This window comes from Macrosteles quadrilineatus, unplaced genomic scaffold, assembly GCF_028750875.1.
Source record: "Macrosteles quadrilineatus isolate MER2022 unplaced genomic scaffold, UCM_ALF_1.0 Scaffold_3__2_contigs__length_128488019, whole genome shotgun sequence".
NCBI lineage: Eukaryota > Metazoa > Arthropoda > Insecta > Hemiptera > Cicadellidae > Macrosteles > Macrosteles quadrilineatus.
In genome coordinates this window covers 42,193,135-42,215,979 of record NW_026542596.1, presented here as the reverse complement: position 1 = coordinate 42,215,979, position 22,845 = coordinate 42,193,135, and the positions used below count along the sequence as shown (strand labels likewise).

Below are 22,845 nucleotides of genomic sequence, written 5' to 3'. Positions count from 1 at the left end.
TTGAAATAAAATTTTTTGTCACTACAATAAAAGACTTGTACTAATTTTATTTTTCCAGGAAAACGTTATTTACTTGACTTTAACGTGATACTACAATATTGAATTACACAGTTCTGCTTATGTCTTTATGTGATTCAAGCTTACATTTCCACTGAAATATTTGTAAGACATTGCACTTCAAATGCAGTACAAGCTTAAGTGTTTATGATTATATTGATGTCACAGTAACAGTGGAAAGCAAAATGAGGATATTGCAAGAATTGCATCAGTTCCATTGTTGTACGTGGGACGTCACTCCGATGCTGCAAAGCGAGCTGGTCCAGTGGTAGAGCACAGGGCTCTGGAACCCGAGGTCCAGGGTTCAATTCCCGCCGATCCCCAACAAACCTTATCCATGTGATAATGCCACGACCCTCTAGGACTAGGCTGATGTAATGTGTAAAACAGCCCCGGACTAAATCCTAGCGTCATAGGATGTGAAGGTGGGACGGATACGAAATAGTTGCGAATGACTGAGTACTAGCATTGGACGTGGGATTACGAAGTAAACGTCTTATCTATAGACTAACTGTCACCTGTATTTTATTCATAGAGAGCATCGTTTAATAGCCACATACAAATTGCACTTCAGATTGCATATTGTAATATTTATATTTTCTCACTAAGTTTTTATACGATAATGGTTTATGTGATTTTGAAATATGCTATAATTAACAATAACATTCACTTTATATTTTTATTGGCTGTAAAGTTTATAACTTATACTTGAAAAAAAAATAGAATTAAAATCACCACTCAATTTAATTACGTCAATTTTTATTATAAGACTGGTGACAACTTAGTAGAAATGGGATGTCTTCGTAGCTACACACATCCTACATGAAGATCCAAACGTGACGGTTGCATTTTAGTTCTAGGAATTCGCACACTTACTAAGCTATTCCCTTCGATAAAATACCGTTACCTTTGACATAGAACGTGACACAATGTGGATGTTACAAACATGTAGACAGCGTAGTTAGTTTCTATGTGGCCCTGATAATGTATTCATAGCTTGTCTGTGGCTCTAACCAAGCTTGTTTTATAGCTGTTAGTCTTCATACTCATAATTTGGTTTTAAATGGAATGCTTAGTCACTATTCTAACCATGGAATTATCTTCTAGAACTTATTATAAACTTTGATTAAATACAACATCAGTATCCAATTAGTCAATGCTATAACCAAATATTATAACTAATATAAGTGAGTTCCATTTATTTTGTGTACTTTAAACGTGACCAGACTTGAAACATATAACAGGGTCCAGTTTTTTAATGAGAAGTCTACTTGCAGAACTCAAGGTCAAACTCTAATCTCTACTGGTACTTGTCAAACATTGTTGTGCTAGCATATATGGGCTTAGCATTCTATAGAAACTCGGTCAAACGTAAGTTTGAATATTTGATAAGCAAATAACGGATGTTTATTCTTGGTATTCAATACATTTCTTTGGAATTTTTAAGGAGGTTAATGCTTAAACCTAGTTTTAGCGAATTTCCCTATAGGGAAGTAGCTATTACCGTAGGTCTCATGGTAAGACCTAGGCCCGGGACCGATTTACTTTTTCATTTTGATGTCCCCAGAGGCCAAAAACACCATTCGTTCAAATTTTTATGTATCTATATATAGATATATATATATATATATATATATATATATATATATATATATATATATGTGTGTGTGTGTGTGTGTGTGTGTCCATCCGCACGATAACTTGAGTAATTTTTGTCCGATTTTGATAAAATTTGGTTTGAAGGTGTAAGGCGGGATAAACTCGAAGGAGTTCGCGAACCAGCATGATCGGACTATGGGAACGGGGGTTTACGGGGGGTTTTATGGGGTAAAAATAGGTTTTGCCATTTTTGACCCAAAAAAAAAAAAAAAATTTTGCAAAATCTTTTCAAACCATTTTGTAGAGCTTAAAAAAACAAATAATTTAGTATATTGAAGTGTTACTATGCGCCTAATGGTTACGGAGAAAATTCCAAAAAAATGTAAATTTTAAATTCCCATGTTATTCTTATGGAGAATGAGTAAACTGTTGTAGTTTGCTTGTTTATGAACATATTTTGATCAAATTTGGAAAATGTTTTTATTTCTTACTAACTATTTACATTTTACAAAAAAAGTTTTACCCTCCCTGATGCAGCAAACCTAAGTACCTGTTAAAATAATTCTATTTAAATAGGAAATAAATGTTAAATTTTTAAGTAGACATTTTAGTGTAAATCCAATCAGACATTCGGAAATTCGCTTAGTCTGCAGGTTTGCTGCGGCGGGGGTATTAGTATTAAATTTATCAGGAAAAATGGCAAGTTATAAATAAAAAATAAACACGAAGGCTATACCACTATGCGATAACAAGAACAATAACTTTGAAAGAAAACTACTTTACATGTTATGATTTAAATTACCATAAGCTAAGTCCTCATGAAGTCCTTATGAGGATATATAAAGTCTTGTGTTTGAATTATAAATTTATTTGTTTAAGTTAATAGATAGATATTAATTGGGCAAGGATAAGCAAAAATCAAGAAGGAGTTATTACCCAATAACCACAATTGTATTTAATATTATAAATGGATGAGGTTTATTTACAGGGAAAAGGCAACACAACTGTTTAACAGCATTGTGATTGATTTCTCAATGTGTATTCAATCAAGAAACTTCCGGACAAAGGTTTGAACTGAACGATTACTTAGAAATGTTTAGTTTCGAAAGTTAAACTGAAACGTTGATAGTTTGTTTTCTCTTTTATTCCAACCCTTTTTCAAAGACGTTCTTGATTTTTACAATTCCTGTCCATTACAAGTTAGGTAGCCTGTCAGTTCAAAATTATATTAAAAGTTTTATGAAGAATTCTTCATAAAGTCTTATGAACAATTTTACTTCCTTAATCTTATCTTACTAATATTATAAATGTGAAAGTTTGTTTGTGTGTTTGTTTGTTTGTTTGTTTGAAGTTCAATCACGCATAAACTACTGGACGGATTGGGCTAAAATTTGACATGATGATAGCTCACATTCCCGGTTAACATATAGGCATATTCTAATCTCAAAAATCCATTCGGGCTACGCCCCAGTGGCTCTGTAGTTCCCCATGTTAACCTTATGAGTATTCATATTTAAAGGGAATTAAAGAATTTAGTCAGCTGTTTCAACTAAAAAGGTTGGTTTTATGATATACAAAAGCATTTAAAAGTTATAAGATTTACCAACAGGGTGCAGCACTATATTTTTTTTCATTTATGTAAACAGCTAATTTGAACTAAGCAACTACAAAAAACTGTGATACGCAATGGGAACTGTCAAAGTAGGATTGTTTGCAGTTATGTTTATGTTTTTAATGTCATGAATAATTTGTGATTTTTTGAGGATTCGTAGGCTAATAATTTATTTTTCTTTATTTTTTAGGTGAAGTGGTAGAATATTATGGCTATGGTAGATGTGTAATACCAATATCATAAGTATACCGTCCAATTTTATCAAAGTTTGACCTACCTCATTGCAAACGCAAAGCTTGAGTATAATTGCAATAAACATTTTAAACTTATATGTTAACTCCGCACGAAGGGCAGGTACTCTGCTAGTTTTAAATATATTAGAAGTCCTTCGTAAAAATTTTACTGAGCAATTATTTCATTGTAAAAAATTCATAGTATTGTTTCGTTTAATTAATTCATTAAAAGTACTATTTTGATCTGTTTTAGTGTATCGTAGTAGTCAAAATATTTTTTTATACAAAAAATGGGATTTTAATTTTTTTTTTATTTATGCCCCTCGAAAGAATAAATACGTAAATGTAAACAATTTTACTACTGTATGGCATATTGATTAGTAGTTTTATTGAAAATTTGTAGTTGCAATTGTTTTAAGTGGTATTAATTTATGACAAATGGTAAACACTGCAGAGCAGCGACTACCAAGCTCTTTGTTTGACGACGCACAAAACACCTTAGTTAATAAACATCAATCTGTAAGTATTTAGTAGAATATTGTAGGCTAATTTAAAGCTCCTAATTTACTGGGAAATGTTCATTATAACTTCCAAGCGTCAAAAATGTATTTGAAAAAGTTGTGAAATCTCTAAATTAATTCAGAGAAAATAATTGGGTATAAAAACATTTCCTCGAATGAGAACTAATTCACCGTAAAATTGATTTAATAAAAAAAATTGGTTTTCGCTGATTTTACCTAACATTGAACCAAAAATAAGTTATGTGTACGATTATGACTTTTTGAGAGGTAAGTTCAGTTTGGTTTTTCAAAACGTCTTTTAAGAATTCGATTACAGTATTGTTTAGATATGTGAGACACATAACAATATTTTTGTATATATGCGACAGTTAATAGTTGTTAAAACCAAAACCTATTCTTAAGCCTAACATTATCTGTGAGAGAGTTTGATAAGATAGTATTTTTCAGAAATCATCGTGTCGATGATAAATAATATGATCATTAGTCTTCATCCATAATCAATTGTCATCTGGTAGTACAAGTGAATTCATACTCAAGATTTTGTGAAAAAAGATAAGCGAACCAAAACACACTTAACATTGAAGGTCACGATCTTAGTGATTCACTGAGCTCAAGTGTTAGTTCTAGATTCGCCGCTGCTAGCGCTAACAGTCCCATGTGTGATGTCCGTGCGTCATGTCTAACCTCTGTCGAGTTTTCAGTGTTGATATTCTCTGCAACATATCTTCGTTCACATCTTGTTTGAGATACAAAAGGTAAGACTAGCAATCGATTTAGTCATGTGATCAGTTCGGAATTGTTGATCTGAATCACTTAGTTCTTCAGAATAACAGACGCGACTTGACTCCAACATAGCAGACGACAAAATCTGACAGACAGAACTGAAAACTGATTCTGAGCTAACGCTACGCTAGTGACTAGTGAGCATGCGCCGGCAACAGTTGTGCCAACCTCAAGAAACACAAGAAATATTGAATATTTTAGTTTGTCGTATGTTATTGGAATGATAAGGTTCATTATGGATTATAATTGTAAATTATAATAATGCTTGCTATAATTTTATCATACGCTGCAATTGAATATACAGGAAACGTGTGCGATTTGGGATAAAATTTTAACCAAAGGTGTAGATAATTTCACAAAAGTTAACTATTTCGATATTAACCGAGTTACATTAATGTTGTTAAGATGTTCAGTGAATGATATCATAGTTCAGTTGGAACAATTGCTGGTTATTTATAGGTCAAACAAGGTTTCTACATAATCTTCAAGGACTGCCTAAAAAAATCGCTATCCTATGAAAGGGAATAAACCCCTTCCATGCACTAGTAGGAAATGCATTGTTATTTCCTGGACCACCCAAGAATAACCGGATTACCTACCGGATGCATTGAATTGCAATTATGAATAATATATATCTATACAATGGATAATATTCTTGATTTTTAATAATTTTACGGAAAATCATGAAGTTTTATAATTGAAGTCCCATAAATGTTATGAAAACTAAAATGTTTAATTAGGTTGATAAATGTATTGGAATACAACACCAATAATAGCAAGTATTTTTTTTTTATAAATGACGCGCAATAGTAGGCCTAACTGTAGGAATACATTGCTTATGAATAATTATTACATGGAATAGTACATGTATGAAGACATTTTGCCTGAACCATGAAATCTTGAGAGCATGAGACAATGAGAACAGACAATAAGATACGTTTGGTTAAAACTGAAGAATGTTTAGCTTCCCATTACATGTTTACTTCGCCAATGTTCTTAACAGTAAAGATTTTAGACACTTTTGATTTTGTATATTTCTGTCAAAATACAAAATAAAGTATTTGAGAAAAATATGTGAAACACTGAGCTTTGTCTGCTAGAGAGCATTCCATGACAACGGACAAGCTCGTCAGTTGTTGAAGGGTTGACGATGAAATGCAAATCCCAGTGTTAGTAATCATTCTGTTTTACGAGATCTTCAAATAATTGCCTATAGTCCAATCCATATCATGTTTGGATTCAGAAATAGCTCGTTTTCACAGCTCCGTACAGAATGTGGCTTTTTTTATAACAACTGACATTAAAAAACATAGCTGTTTCCCAAGCTCTAATTTAGGGGGGAAAACGGTCAGCTAAAGACTCAATGAGTTTCCCATTTGCACTAACATTTCCTTGACATTTATTTTTATAATTTATTTTAATCAGCTCTTTTTACTGTTGGACAATCTAACTGAAAACATAAGTATGCATAATTGCATACAGTATCGTTCACAACACGTGTACTAAAAGTGATTTTCCTGGCACTAGCTCCGATCATTCCCGTCATCGGCTTCGCCTCGTACGCGAAACTTACTCCCGCATATCCGGCTTAGCTTCACCCGTGGATTTTGTAGCTACTGTATTCGGCTTTGCCTCACACATGAAACTTGAGCGAGCATCGGGAAATGCCACTTTCGGTACTAGTGATGAAATTACTCATAGATATTTCTCAATTTTCTTTGCAGCATATGTCGCCCTATGGATGTGAGTCTTCCGCAAGGTATCAGGCATGCTCTGGACACAGCTGGCGAAGAAGACAGCCAAGAGGTGGCGAGGAAGCTGAGGGAAGGAGAGCCTCTGTATCCCAACAATGACACTTCCATCCTCTGGAGATCCTGCCACCAGGAGGTCCTGGAACCTCTAGCAGGAGTCACCACAGGTCCATAGGAGTAACATTAGCTGAAAACATTAAAGATATTGGAATCCCAGTTTCGAGAACTAAAATTATATTAGATTTACCTTAGTTGTTGTTAGATGAGTTCTTGTAGGTAAGATTATGTCTCCCTATGCATTTTGCCACGGTCACTAACACTAACACTACAAACTAGAGTCCGTTTACAAAATTTAGGGGGATTTAAGGGAAGGTTCCCTGCACCTTTTTAGCTTAATGTATATATCAGCTGATCAGCTGTTGGATGTTGTTTCAATGTTAGGGTTAGGTGGCCCTCCACCTATTTTTCCACCCCTGGTGGAATGGCTTCCTCTTAAACCGTCTTAATTTTTTGAACGGAATATAGTCTTCGGGGTACAATACTGATAGGTTTCTGTCTGTGACGTTGTCATACCCAGGAGACCTAATTTGTAGTAAGATGTAAATAGTTTTCAAAATAAAATAGTACCGGTAACCTAAAAGGTGTGGTTTAAATATTTCGTTTTGATTTTACATCAACTAATTAAACATTTGCTGTGTATTAAGCTACATAATGGCTTCACCTTATAGCCCTGGGTAAAAGGGATTCCCATAGTAATCTTTAAAGTACGTACAAACACTTTTATATTGGGTTGGCAAATAACCCTCCTACTATGTAGGACTAAGCAGATATAAATTTGATATTAACAACTCAAGGTTTTAATTTTTTTTTTTATTAATAAAACAGTTGTCATAAACCATAGTACAAAAATACAATCCTTCTACAGAATCATCTTACTAAGTTAAGGGTGACCTCTTTGATTTAAAATACTTGCATAGACTCAATTAGGTTTCTGAACCAGTTTAAGAGTACCAACATGACAAAAAAATTTTATTTTATTTTCTGGCTTCAAAGATAGAGCGTATTCATCCTTTGTATTTAAGCTCACGTTTTTACAATATGTATGTTAACTATAATGCTAATAAAAGACCGGAACGGTGGCGTCGTCCTGTAATCCAGCTATTAGGAGGTCACGAATTGTGAATATTTATAGACATGCACTGTGGATGTGATGCTCCCTGGTGTGGATTAACGTCCGGACTAGTGAGTACTACGACTATCCGCAGAACTATCCTGATAGTTGACCAATTCGTTAATTACAAGGAAAAAAGTCGTTCTCTTGCACTATAAACTGTAGGTCCCTTAGATGCTATTGGCTGTATGGGCTATTAACAGCTGTGTCTAAGGAACATGTCGGCCTTAGTCACTAACAAGACTTCAAAATCACACCACTCATCCTACACTCATCCTTCACTCATATTTGGGTTAAAATACGCACATATTGGCCTTCCCATCTTAAATAGTTGATAAAATTGAAAGTAATTGTTTCTCAATTTCAGGAAACATCCCGGAATGGTTGAACGGCACTCTACTCCGCAACGGTCCTGGCCTTAGCCAGATTGGAGAGGACAAGTATCAACATTGGTTTGATGGTCCTGCTATGGTACAAAGGTGAGTAGCTTATATCGTTGTAAATTAAAATGTGTACCAACAAAGGCTTAATAAAATTAGATGTAACAGTTTAACATTGAAAGATTTTTTTCATATTTTAAACTCTGTTATGTGATTTATTTAACATTTAAACACGTTTTCTTTGGCCAGAGTGTGGAGAAGTTTGCAAAAACTTCTCTTTAACAGTTCATGTAGCAATGAAAAATCAATAGTTGGCGTTGGTGGCAGCTCCCAAAACCGGGCATTTAACAGTTGCACTCATCCGGCAACCTGTGTAAACAGAAAGTCTATTTCGGTCTTCTAATCGTCGGCGTCGACCTCATCAAACACGACCAAATTAAACTTGTTTTGAACCCTTGGATGCGTTTTTAATAGTTTTTATTTATAAATTCCTTATACAGGACTACGAGTCGATGACCGACAAAGTTTTCCGGTTATGGAGCTTACTAAAGGTATTTTAAACGATTTTTATATTTCCAAAAGGTGCCTAGTTTTGTAGCGGTCCATAAATTATTATTGTTTGTATTTATATTATATCAAAACGTGTTGAAGTGTGGCCTTTGAATATAAAGAATAGCTTCTTAATTATTATTTACGTGTTGGCACTACTATGCAAATATCATTTTGAACGTCCTCCAACACTTTTCGATTTATCTTCACTTATACTGTAGACATTTACATACAAAACAGCAAATACATCTAAAAAATCGATATAGTCAATTTACGGCGACCGATATCGATCAGTCATCCACAAGAACCAGGAACGATTGAATAATCCAATTATTGTCTTTAACGTAAGTAAATATAACGTAAGTTACATATTCTCAAAGTGCTTCTATAATTAAATTAGTATCGATTCTAGTTTCGAGGCATGTGTGTGTCCCCAATGTAATATCTTCTACCTTCTTATTTTAGAACACCTGTCAGTCATCGTCATGAATAAATTAAGTTCACACACATACAGTAAATACACACAAAACAGTTATTTACACGAAACATTCACACGCATTTGGCCGGCCAAATATCATAAGCTCCGTACTACGTCAGATGCCGGCGACGTGCCAAAGACGCTGAATGGTGCCAAATGATATCCCACGAAGCAGTTGGAAGATGCTACGAAGATGTCACTGCAGACCAACTATGCCGACCAAAGGCCAAACGCTGGTTAATGTTCAGTGCCGTACAATCACTTAATGTACGGCTGAAACATAAATTTTCAATCTAGGAGAAAAATAATATGAATAAAATAAAATATTATATTGTCAACTATAATTAAATTTAAAGAAAACCTTCGCCTTTTAATATATTTTACTGAATAAATTATTTTATAGTCTTTCAAGAATTGTGGGACAATAAACTGCATGATATTATAAATATGGGTCATTGTATTTTGTGTTTATGACAACTTTCAGATTAAACGTTGCTTCAATATTAACCGTTCGACAGTTTGATGTTTGCTGTTTACTTCGACATTTCAATTAGCTGTACAATGAGTTTAAAAACTGGGTCACGTTGTTATAAATCTTATAAAAAGTTTGATCATGAAGTTCATCATTATTTTGTACCCCTCGCTTTTGGTCCAACCTTTACTGTAGTTTTATTGTTGTTGGTTTTGAGTTCTAAGATAACATGTCGTTGGTAAAACTTGTATGGCCTCGATAAGGTTTGTTATTTGATTTGGAATGTATATTTGGATCGGTTTCATTTGTTTTTGTGTGTTCTACTATTTGGTTAGATTTCGTCTGAATTATCTATAAACAAAGATGGATCAAAAACAAACAAATAAACCAAGATAAACGAGCAATATAACTCGGACATACTTGTTGTTCGGATAGCTAGAAAAATCAAAGAAAAGTATTAGTCAAAGAGTCTGACATTATTTCAAAGTTAGATGTCTTAATAATACCATAAATAGTCCGTAATTTCTGTTTAGAATCCTAAGTTTGAAGTTTTTGAACTGGAACACTTAGTACACAAAACGTATTAAAATGTTTATGGGTAGCTCATTTTACATATCCATATCACAATTTCAGCCAGTTTGCTGGGAATTAGCTAGGTAAGAAGAAGTACCAAATAATATAAGAGGATTTGTGCTTTAAAGCTATTCTTAAAGAATATAAAGTGTATAATGCAGTTTATGTGTATAATGTGCATTTCTAGTGCATTGGTCTTTTGGTAACCTATATCAATTTTCAGAAGTATTAAGTAGTATAAGACTGCTTAAATATCAGAAGTATAAGCAGCATAGTAAGTTAGTGTTTAATGGTCGTGTTCACATTTTCATTATCGAACCTCAATATTAAATATTGGTTTGGGAAAACTTACCACCCCATTGCATTGTTTACTAATAATTATATCTAACAAAAAATTGACGTAAAACTAACCAAGACTAGAGGTTTTGCCAATTTCTCATCGAAAACGCAAACAACTGCCAACGGTGGAAACCATAAAAAAGTTGTGTATTGACACATTTGATATTCCTAATCTGAGCCAGTCATCCATTTCCTCAGAATGTTTCTGTAATTGGATCCATATTTTGAAATAATATTGTTATTCCAGGTTTGGAATTGCAGATGGTAAAGCTACTTACCAATGCCGGTTCTTACAGACGAACACCTACCGGAAGAACATGGCCGCCGGACGTATCGTCTGCAACGAGTTTGGAACGGGTGTCGCCCCCGACCCGTGTCAAACGATTTTTCACAGGTAATCTAAACACTAACAGTAAAACATTCCTGGTATTAGTCATGACATGAACTAACTATACATATGCTATTTAAACATCACTACGCACTCCAAGGGGTTTACATTATTTTTATTTTCACGAAAAACTAAACCAATATTATTGAATACCCTCTATTCTCGTGGGTTAGAGGATAACGTTCAAGATGCTCGATTTTTTCCAGTACTGCTGGGCTACTGTAAGCTCAGTATATCATGTATTTCCTGGTAAATAAATGGTACTGGCAATCTTACACATACTTTCTCCTGTTGTTTTGTCAACAACCCTTATCATGGCACATGGATACACGTTGTGAGTAACTTTTATTGGGAAAATCGCAATCGTTGCAATTTTTAAATCGTAAATTTACAACAATAAATAGGGATTGTACCATATATTTTTGAGTTAAAAGTACTATATCATACACACAGTTTAAATAAAAATTGGACACGATTTTTTAAATCCTATTTTACCGTGAATTAATAGGTTTTTATGGGGTAAATCACAATAGTTACAATAACTTTTGAACAATAACTTTTACAGCGATTCCCTGATACCAAATTTTGCCAAAAGGAGTATAAGATACTAAGTTTTAATAAAAATCGTTCGGGCTCAATTTGAGAATATTTTAATTTTTAGTTATTTAATGGGGGTTTTATAGAATAATCACAATAAAAACGGTCTAAATTAAAAACAAATGAATAAAACACCTGGAAATCACATGAATCAAATTACCCTCATACAAAGAAGCTACACACCCACATGAACATAACGTCAAGCTATCCTTCTAATAATTCTTCCTACCCCAGCCGACTTGAATCTTACTATTTTAAAATCAGAATGTGAATTTCAAATTTGTAATAGAGGATTGAAAAATTATTTATGTTATTAATTATTGTCTGTATAAATTATCTGGTTTAAAACTTAAATTCGTGAACTTCTAAAATTAGCTATTGCATTTTATTGTCACAAGAAAACGTTTTTGACAAGTCTCTATATATGCCTATTAAAAGTTTTCTAGTGAAATTGTGTTTTTTTTTCTTCAGGATAATGGCCATGTTCAACCCTGGGGACAATTTCTCTGACAATGCCATGATCTCTGTGTATCCCTTCGGAGATCATTTGTATTGTTATACAGAATCTCCAGTAATTCACAGGGTGGACCCTAACTCTTTGGAAACTCTTGATAGAGTACGTATCAGATGGCCTACCTACTTAGTATGATACAACCAGATACAGCTTTTATTCCTTTACCTATGATAATTTAAAGGCTATGTCTGCATCAAATCTTCTAATTTTAAAATGCTGGTAACATGTTTGATGGTATTGGTTAAAGTGCTTGACTTCGAACCTGAATATAGCTGGTTCGATCCCAGGTGGGACCATTTACGAACGTGTTATTTGTCATTGGGCTACTAATAAATGAAGATCCCTAACAAAAAGTTAATGATTAGTAACAACATCAGGGTTTGGGTAATTTCCTTTAGCGATTTGTTTATGTGTTCACGAAGTTCGACATTGAGTATAATTTCAGAGACCCTTTAAAGAGTAAGTACACTTTACTATACTAGCCACTGCTTGCATCAGTCCTAGAAGCATAAATGTTATAGGTACGTGTAAAGGTTGAGGTTTGATTAAGTGTTATCTGTTCCATCTATCACATGTTGTTTTGCTTTAAAAATAAATGGTATCAGCAATCTATCACATACTTTCTCCCATTAGCTTGCCAACGAACCTTATCATATTTATAGAATAAGGTATTTTATGGGTAATATCACAAAAGTTACAATAACTCTTAAACCATAGTTTTTACAGTAATGATTTGTACATTTCTGTTTAGAATTATGGGAACGATAAAATACTTAACTTAAATCCAAAACCGGTTGATATTTTATCGTTTGTTTTACCGGAAAACCACATAAAATACAAAACCTCTTGAACCGTTATTTTTACAGTGATTTTGTTTAGAATTAAAAGGACTATAATATACGGTACAGAATTTTAATCCAAATCGTTGGGGGGGGAGGGGGGGTTGGAGAAAATTCTACTTTCCGTTATTTTACGGGTTTTATGGGAAAATCATCATGAAAATAGAAACTTCAAAAAAATGAAAAAAACCTGGGGGGTTAAAAACCATTGAGAATAAATTTAATACGAAGGTTAATCCTTTTATGTTTATGTTAATGTTAAGTTCAAACATTAAATGTAAGTGTTTAAAAACTGTATTAACTAATCTCGTAATTAATTTGCATATTGGACGGAGTGTCCAAGATACACATTTCTATAAAAGAAAACTTTTTCAGCCATAACTGGAAAAATATAATTGGAGATTTTTATAAATTATAATTTTACGATGTTTTTCGTAATAACAGTAGCTTCATAATAATTATTGTAATAACTGGAAAACTCCACCACATCATTAAACGTTGGATATTTTTTTTACTCCCATAATTAAGTTTTCATGTGCACTCTGATTTCATAACATAAATATCACATTATCTTGGTAAAATGCTGTGTTATTCAATCAATTTACATTATTAAATGCGCTTCCAGTTACAACAAATGTTATTATTTGCAATAATTGTCATCACCTGAAACACTGTAATAGGTGTTGATGGTTTTTATGTATTTAATGATTATAAAAGATAATTGTTCGGTAGGGTCGCATTTCTCATTACAGTAATAGAGTTGAAAACTTGGAATATCATTTAATTTGATATTTATTTATCGGATCGTATTTTGAATTCATGTTTCTAGATCATTATCGAGCATAAGATAATTATTGTTGGGTTATTAATTATTTACATTTGATACTATTGGTGTGTTAACTGACACTTCATTTTAACAAAGAAATTATCATTTATGTCCCGTAATAATAACAAATTTCAAAATGTGTTTCAAGTTTAAGCTGTTTTTGCTACACACCATTTATTAAACTGTTGGAAAACAACATTGAATTCAATTTCATCTGGCTTTATGTAACAAAACCGTACCGTACACAATGTAAAGGGCATTGCAAATGTTTTATTTGACTTGTTTGGGTCAATTAAATATCACCTACATTGAAGTATTGGTTTAAACAGAAAAAGATCTTTTCTTCGCTTTTAAAATTTTGACTATTTAAACTGGTGAAACCTTTCCCTAATGAGTTAGGTAATTATTACTAAGCCGATTAAACACTCAAGCTTTGTAAAACTGTAAAAAGTAAATAATATACTCTCAATTACGACACAAATACAGATAGTGTCCAAATTTGAAGACAATAGATTAATTTGTTCCTTCCCACTATCTGTAGTATCATCAGATCATATTGTTTCCAAAATACTATGATATAGAACTTCCAGAACAAGTGACCTCTTGACAAAATGTTCCCAAACAACTCAGGAACCAGCCGATAACCCTTGATCTCTAATTAAGTAGTACTTCAAGAACTCAACTTCTCAATTAAACGACTGTTTGCGTTTGGATGAATCTACTTTCACTACTTCTGCAAAGGTAAAATAGTTCCATTGGTGTCACATATTTCAGGTGGACTTGGCAAAGCACTTGCCCATCATGTCACACACTTCACACCCTCACGTCACCCAAGATGGCTCTGTCTATAACCAAGTGATGAAGATGGCTGCTCTGGGACCTTCATACTCGATCGTCAAGTTTCCTGCCTCTCCAGGTTTATTTACTTTTATATTTTTAATTTATGTAACTTATATTTTTGACACCTACTAAAAATTCTTTGTGAACGTAGTGTTTGCAAAGATCAACTCAAAGTGCCAGACACTAAATACAAAACTAGTCAAAGGCATTTAAGACATAAATTTGACTTTCCATAAGTAATTAAGTTTGGGGTTCTCTATTTATAATCTACTCGTGAATTTACCTTTCAGACCCATGAAGAATTGCAGGTAAAACTATAATATTGTTTCTTAGTCATAATTTTCTTTTATGATAACTAAATGAGTGAATGTTTAGTAAGAGAAAACTGACGAAATGTGAGTAAGTTGATCCAAATGTACACCCAAAATGTACACGTAATGAACCACTTTTCCTAACGTGATAATTAACGTATGACACCCATCTGGCCATAGTTGTTTCCAATAGTTATTATAGTTATTTATCCCAGAACCCACAAGGATATCTCCATTAATAATCCTTTCTGAAAGAATTTTAACCACTAGCTATCTTCATGCTTACCAAGTGAGCTCATTTAAAATAATATCACCCAATATCTGCTTAAAATACTTCCACAATATTTTCCACCCAATATCTGCTTTCGTACAGGTAAAGGGTCTAAGGAGATGTTCGAAGCAGCCGAAGTGGTGGCAAGTGTCAAAGCTCGATGGCCTCTACACCCCTCCTACATGCACACCTTCGGTCTGACTGACAACTTCTACGTCATCGTAGAGCAGCCTCTCACCATGTCTGTACCAAGCATGGTGAAGACTCAGATCAAGGGAGACGAGAAGCTGACGGCCTGCTTCAAGTTCTTTCCGGATGAACAGGTAAGAGAGTCTAGAATCGTGAAAAACAGGACCAGTAATGACAACATTTCTATTAGCTTGGAAGCTGAGTTGTTATAGTGCTCCCCTGATAATCAAAAGATCGCCAGTTCCATCCTGAGAAAAGTGTGTAGCTTTTTGATGGTTCGGAACTGGACCGAGCTGTCCTTGCTATTGGGCTTTAAATAAATGGTCTTTGCCAATGTACACGGATCATCCATTCCATTCCACACTCACCCGTCGTACAGGTAAAGGGTCTAAGGAGATGTTCGAAGCAGCCGAAGTGGTGGCAAGTGTCAAAGCTCGATGGCCTCTACACCCCTCCTACATGCACACCTTCGGTCTGACTGACAACTTCTACGTCATCGTAGAGCAGCCTCTCACCATGTCTGTACCAAGCATGGTGAAGACTCAGATCAAGGGAGACGAGAAGCTGACGGCCTGCTTCAAGTTCTTTCCGGATGAACAGGTAAGAGAGTCTAGAATCGTGAAAAACAGGACCAGTAATGACAACATTTCTATTAGCTTGGAAGCTGAGTTGTTATAGTGCTCCCCTGATAATCAAAAGATCGCCAGTTCCATCCTGAGAAAAGTGTGTAGCTTTTTGATGGTTCGGAACTGGACCGAGCTGTCCTTGCTATTGGGCTTTAAATAAATGGTCTTTGCCAATGTACACGGATCATCCATTCCATTCCACACTCACCCGTCACTCACTCATATCTGGGTTAATATACGCACCTAGGTGGCGTCCCCATCTCCGTTGATAAAGATATTGATAATGAAAAGATATTGATAATGATACCGAGGAACTTACTATATTATTCAACCCATACTTATGATGATCTTTCTCTAGTACTTAAACGACTTTCTCTTTCATCTTTGACGATTTTTAAACAGTTGACAGTCATGAAGATGTTTTATGAGCCGATACTGATCCAAGTGACTGCCAACCTAACTCGCCTTTTATGTTCCTCCCATCTTTCAGGCTTAGTATTAGGAACACAATACGCTATAATACTCAAATATTGTATACATTTTACAGACATTGTTTCACGTCGTTGACAGATCAACTGGACACAATGTCCAGACGTTCTCATGTGAACCTTTCTTCTTCTTCCATATTATCAACCAGTTTGAACAAGACGGCCATTTGGTGATCGACATCTGCTGTTACAGTGACGGGGATATGATAGACGCTCTCTATCGTGATGCAATGGAGGTATGAACAGTTCTATGTTTGTTATCATGTTGTTTGAGAAAGTATTGGTGTGTTGCTAGCCTATTTGATAGCATCTCGATTTGGGTTATCGGTTTGATCTTCGACTTCGACACACCCAAGGTACGGTCTTTAGGAATCCTGACACATACTTAGGTAATATTTAGAATTCGGACAATCTTTCTGAAAAACTTTTAATGTTATTAACCTTCAACTTTTACCATTGACTATTGGATACAGTTTTACACACAGTAATGACTGTATTAGGATATCTATATACTTTCATAGATTAAATTATTTTGTATCCTTGTCCATTTTAGAATATGAACCAAAACCCCGACTATGCCAGATTGTTCCGGGGAAGACCGCTGAGGTTTGTCCTACCACTAGCACCCCTGGTGGCAGACAAGACAAACCTTGTGAAGCTGAAGGGCTCCAGTGCTGCTGCCTGGTGGGAGAAAGGAACAATCACTGTTAAACCGGAGCTGTTGTGCGCCATTGGCTGTGAAATGCCTAGGATCAACTACGACCGCCATCTTGGTCGACCCTATCGTTACTTCTATGGGATCTCTAGTGACGTTGATGCTGACAACCCTGGAAGCGTAATTATGCCTTAATGGATTAATTTCCTAGCTAAGATTACAATTTTGAAAGCCCCCATGGAATTTAAAAGTCAGCCGAGTGTAACTCTGTTGTTTGTTGTTAACAATCGATGGTAATTCTAGTTCAGGGAATGGTTGCCACTAAAATCCTGGATTAGTCTTTAAATATCTGATACTAACGGCTGCAACACTGCACTTACGAAAAAACGTAGCCTACTTTTTAACGAGGGTAAAGCCAAAATCTTTCACCTAAATTTTTGTTGCTGTTGTGTAATTGCTGTTCACGTAGAGCTACGTGAATCAAAGGATAATCCATCAAATAGCACATGTTATCATATTTAGTTGATTGAATATGTAGCAAGTTCAGTGACCAGTGAAACTGACACATTTTGAAGTTAGATGTCTCATATTTATTTATGTATTTATTTATTCCAACGAACAGCACCTTTTTACAATAACATATACATAATATACAAGAATTTGCATAATTTCATAAAATGTGCCAGCTTATATGAGGTGTTAGACACAAATATGATTGACGGTTAAATTAACAAAATTAAAAAGTAACAATCGCATATTTGTCACTAACACAATCCTGGATAACACACTTATTGTGAAAAAACTGCCTGTTAAACTAGGATTGGCCATAATTGATTTCGGTGATGTACAGATATAAAATCAGTGCCACCTATTTAAATCAAATATATTTATTCAATCATATTTTTTTGGTAAAAATTTAACCCTTTAGCAACCAAATAAAAAAACGGAAAAGTTCACAGTTATTAATTAATCTTCAAATCTTTTAATTTTGCAAAATATCACTTCAGTTTAAAGTATCGTATGCAGAAGTATACTAATTAGGGACAGTGAATAGTCAAAGCATTTCCCTCATCGACCTCATTCTGTTGACAGCTGGTAAAGGTAGATACTGACCGTCGTACTGCCGAGACATGGAAAGAGAGGGGTGTGTTCCCCAGCGAGCCAGTCTTTGTCTCTTCACCAGACGCTAAGGTAAATGTTAAGGGGACAACGAAGTGTGGGTTCATAAATCGTTATCGGGTGGGGCATGAAAGTGTCATAAAATAGTCCCAGGGCCACACCAGTCATAGGGTGTTCGGGCTACAGCAAATGTGGATATGAACGTGCAGTATTGTTTTTTATAGAACAGTGCTGGGGTTTTGACATGGATATGAATCACAGAGACCCTAACTAATGTTTTCAATAAACGATTTAGGTAATAGTGTGAAATGTGAATATTTCAAGAAGTTATGCTGCGGATCCCTTCCTTAGCTTAGGTTAGGTGCAAAGGTTCTTTTTCTTCCCCTCTCGTCCTTCCTCATGCTCCCCATAAGACTAGGGTATAGCCTTTATAATTGAACCTGTCTCCTGTCTTCCTGTGGTCTCGCTAGTGTCCAGACCAGTCCCAGGTAGACGGTTGGTCAGTATACAGGTTCCATCATACATACTATATTTTTGTAACATATTTTAATAGACATGCGTTCTCATTAATTCAACCAAACGTCAAACTGCCTTTTATATTGAACAGGCATTTCAATTAAATCAATTAACCCATAATACAGATTCTAAATAGACTTTGTCATGATTGTCTTTTATTTCAACGAAGGAAATGTCTTAAACACGGTTGGAAGATCAGGAGCAATGGCCTTCTTCGAAATCTAATTTAATTTATTTTGAAAATTGAATATAAATATCTAATTTTACTAAGTTAACGATGAAATATTGCAACTGCGAGATTCTCAGAAAATGTTTGCTGATTTAAAAGAAAAGGCTCAGAAAAGAAGCATTTCAAAAATGTATTTATTCTGTTTCATGTATTAATTGCAGTTTATAGAGCTTCTACTAAGTTTAGAGTAGGTAATTACTGTAATTTCAAACAGAAAAAGTAATAAACCCAAATAACATTTCTAAGTACATTAAGGTTTGTCGTTATGTAACTCAAAGCTTGTGAGGTTCAAAGACTTTTTCGCTTAACTTATTCGTAGAAACTTGAAATTGCATCAATTTGGGTATAGTATTTAATTATAACGTTTTTTATTTGTCATCATGACTTTAACATATAAGGATTCCTAAACTATTACAATTAATTTGAGCACAGGATTTATTGACTGATTCTTTTTGATTCTTTTCTTTAATAGAACTATAATTTTGAGATATACTTTGAAATTGATTTCCTTGTTATTCTTTGACGATAATGCATTTTTTATTGTAATAAATTGGTGAAAGGAAACAACATGTCTATGTTTGTTTAATCTTCTCTTTAGTACACGGATTATATAAATTTTGCTGATTGTTATACTCCTCTACAAAGTAAATTATAAAGAAAATTATTACTACAAGGTAAAGAAGGCCACACGCTTGGGCGTAGTTTGTGTTTGAACTATTTTTGTAGGAGTATTTTACCAGACATTGGTAAAAAAATTGTACGCCCACGTATATCATAATGTTCTTTAGGAAAACCAATTTATGTTGTACGTCGGCAGTTATGTGTATTATGTCATCCGATAAATTGCCTCATATCATTCAAATATTACAGACGATTCCAAGAATCGCCCTTTGATAGTTTACACGACATCTTCAAAGAACTGCCAACACATTCGCAATCTCAATCAGAATCAGTTCAAGCGAAAACTCAAAACGTTAATTATCAGCAAAAGACTTTGACGCCTGAGTGTTCATCCGATGAAGCAAGGCCTATCCAATTAGATCGTTATGTAATTAGAAATTTCTCTTTAATCTTTTCCCGATCATGTCAAAAGTAATTTGTCTTATTTCGCTCAATACAAGGAAAAGTGGTTGTAAACCTCCATTATTCGCTTTGTGACATTTAGAAAAATATTTTTGTAAATTGGGTAAATTTTAGTGCAGATAATATAACGTCGGTATTTTGTTTGTGAGATTTCTTTAGTATGTACGTTGAGCATGTTTGTTGAATTGTTAAAATGTATTATTCTTCTACAATATGACCTTGAAGAGTCACACGTGTTTCTTTAATTTACATTGGTTTAAATAAACAAATTTGTTTTCCAGTCACAATACAATCTAAACCAAGAAATATTAAATATTATTAATAACGTAAGGGATTTTTTTATAAGAAGACTATTATTGAAAAATAGTCTAATCCAAGTAAAACAAAAAGTTTACTACAGCTAGATTTATTTCGCTGGTTGGTACATAATAAAGGTTCAGATGCATTCTCTTACTATCGTTTTAATGCCATCTTTCCTACAAAAAAATAGTGGTTCAAATTAGTATATAAAATAATTGCAACATAATGCACATATAGTACCGATAACCTTTCTTTTGGTACTACCCGCGTGCAATTCAGCCCAGTAGTATGGTCAGGCTAGCTGCTGTCATAAACATAACATTTTGGTCCTATGTTAAATCTACATAAGAAAAGTTAATTTTTATATTGGTTTCTTCCACGATAACTAGATCGTGGTTCCTTCCTAGAGGTCATCCCGTGGTTGAAAACTCGGCCAAAAATATGTATTTACTGTATCAAACTTCTCTATTTTCACCCCATGCTGTAAATAAAACATGTGATTGGAATTTCTTCCATTTGTTTCGATTTTCTGTTTATATTTAGTTTAATTTCGTCACCAGCAAGTTGCCATAAGGCCCATGTATTTTTTTTACATTTTAAATTCATTTGCTGTGCTTACTTTTGAGCCTATTTTAGTTTATAAAGGTATTCGGCACATCTACAGGAAAAGTATCTTCATTTGGCAACCGCGTGTAATTCGGTCCATTAGTATAGTCAGGCTAGCTGTCATAAGTTTTGCAAAAGTTGTTTAATATATAAGATAATCTAGGCTAACAACATCAACATTAATCAACAAATACATCCTCAAAAATATGATAGTTTTGCTTGTCTTTAACTGACAAAAGTTATTGATTGTAGAACGAAGATGATGGAGTCCTAATCTATTCTCTACTCTGGGGGGAAGGAAAAGAGAACCAGGTTGGGCTGGTGGTGCTGGACGCTGCTACAATGAAGGAGATGGGGAGGACTGTCTTCACCACCCCTTCTGCAGTGCCTAAGGATCTTCACGGATGGTTTACCCCCAATATATAGGGTGTTCAACCTATCAACTATTTGACGGACTGATGAGTTCATAAAACTGAGATTATATTGTTCTCAACCGTAACGAATAACCTAATATTGTTATATTACGTTGACGTAAATTTTGCTCAGGGAATACCTAATTTGCTTGGAGTAAGCTCAACTGAATAGTTTTCAAATGAGTGGGCAAATGTAGGATATATTATACTTTACATGTTAATTAAAATGATACTATCGCTATCTTAAGGAATATTGTATTTCTACGTTTATTAAGAGATATTTTTATACTCTCAACATGTATATTTATTTTCCTTGATTATTCTTTATTGTGAAAACATTAGAACTCTTACCTATCACTGTAGAATAATTTTACATTAAGTAATAAACACTGCACTACAAACTTTATGAAAGATTCCGACAGTTTCTTAATGTGTGTCTACAACATCCCAAAATCTATTGTCTATAAACGATACTTTTGATGTCGTGCGTCGGTTGTTCTATAGACAGGTCGTCTACGTCTATTACTTTTCAATTACTGTATAAAAATGTATCCCCTTTTCAAAGTTATCTGATGTTTTAAACATTGATGGAAATAATGTAACTTAACTAATTAAATAGCAAGTACAGGTTAGAAAAAATACAAAAAATCTCATTCTTAAGTTTTAAGCTGAACAATTTGGGAAAATATTTTTGCATTGATTGTTTATTATTCTTGGTTTCAGTATCTCTCTTCCTATTGATTTAGAATATAAGTAAGGCAACAATAAAAATCTAGGTTACAATAACTCAAACCGTTTGACATCGACTTCGGACCTAAATGTCAACATGCTCAAACATACGGTTATAAACAATGAAAACAACAATCCTTTGTTAGTGTAACGTTTCCGATTGTAACTTGTTTTCAGAGTTTCCAAACATCCGTTTAACCAATATCACTTTCTCACCACCTGATACAACGATATCTGTGAATTTTGTCTTCCACGCCTCTCTATATCTCTACTATTGTAACTATTCACCAGTAATATCGAGCATTATAAAAAATTCCATTGACTATATGTATTGAAAGTGAACCTGCTGCGCGAAGGGTAGTTTTATTATCCATTATATCTCCACATAAATGTTGTTGATAGGGTAGAGACGACCCGTTTCTCCAACGTAACAGCTCCTTAATAACAGAAAATTATGTTTGACAGTGCACACTTAATTTCTCGCCGTACGTTCTCCATTTCGGGATAGGGACAACCAGTTTTCCTCATGTAACAGTCAAAAATAACAGGAAATTGTGTTTAATAGTGCACACTTCATTTCCCTTTAAGCTGTACGTTCTTCATTTCAGTAGATTAAGAGACATTGATGCTGTTAAAATGGCAGTTTAGTTTTAAGCGAACAGTTCGGCTTCAAATACCTACTTTGTAAGGTTGCCATTTCATTTAAAAGTATTAAGTTCAGTTACTTTGTCCTCTTGGAATGTTAAAAAAAAATGCTTTTGCCCACTAAACTTCTTTTCTTCATAAAA

At 34.1% G+C, this 22,845-nt stretch overlaps 1 protein-coding gene across 1 annotated transcript; it reads left to right on the top strand.

Moving 5' to 3' along the window:
* The first annotated feature begins 4,626 nt into the window (after nucleotides 1-4,626).
* LOC128989144 (carotenoid isomerooxygenase-like) lies at nucleotides 4,627-21,615 on the top strand. Its single transcript, XM_054411011.1, has 12 exons — nucleotides 4,627-4,777; nucleotides 6,530-6,723; nucleotides 8,095-8,206; nucleotides 10,766-10,912; nucleotides 11,975-12,119; nucleotides 14,457-14,598; nucleotides 15,207-15,461; nucleotides 15,673-15,893; nucleotides 16,467-16,643; nucleotides 16,961-17,242; nucleotides 18,155-18,253; nucleotides 21,168-21,615. The coding sequence occupies exons 1-12, from the start codon at nucleotides 4,698-4,700 to the stop codon at nucleotides 21,339-21,341; spliced, it is 2,028 nt and encodes a 675-aa protein (XP_054266986.1). The 5' UTR covers nucleotides 4,627-4,697; the 3' UTR covers nucleotides 21,342-21,615.
* Nucleotides 21,616-22,845: the final 1,230 nt, after the last annotated feature.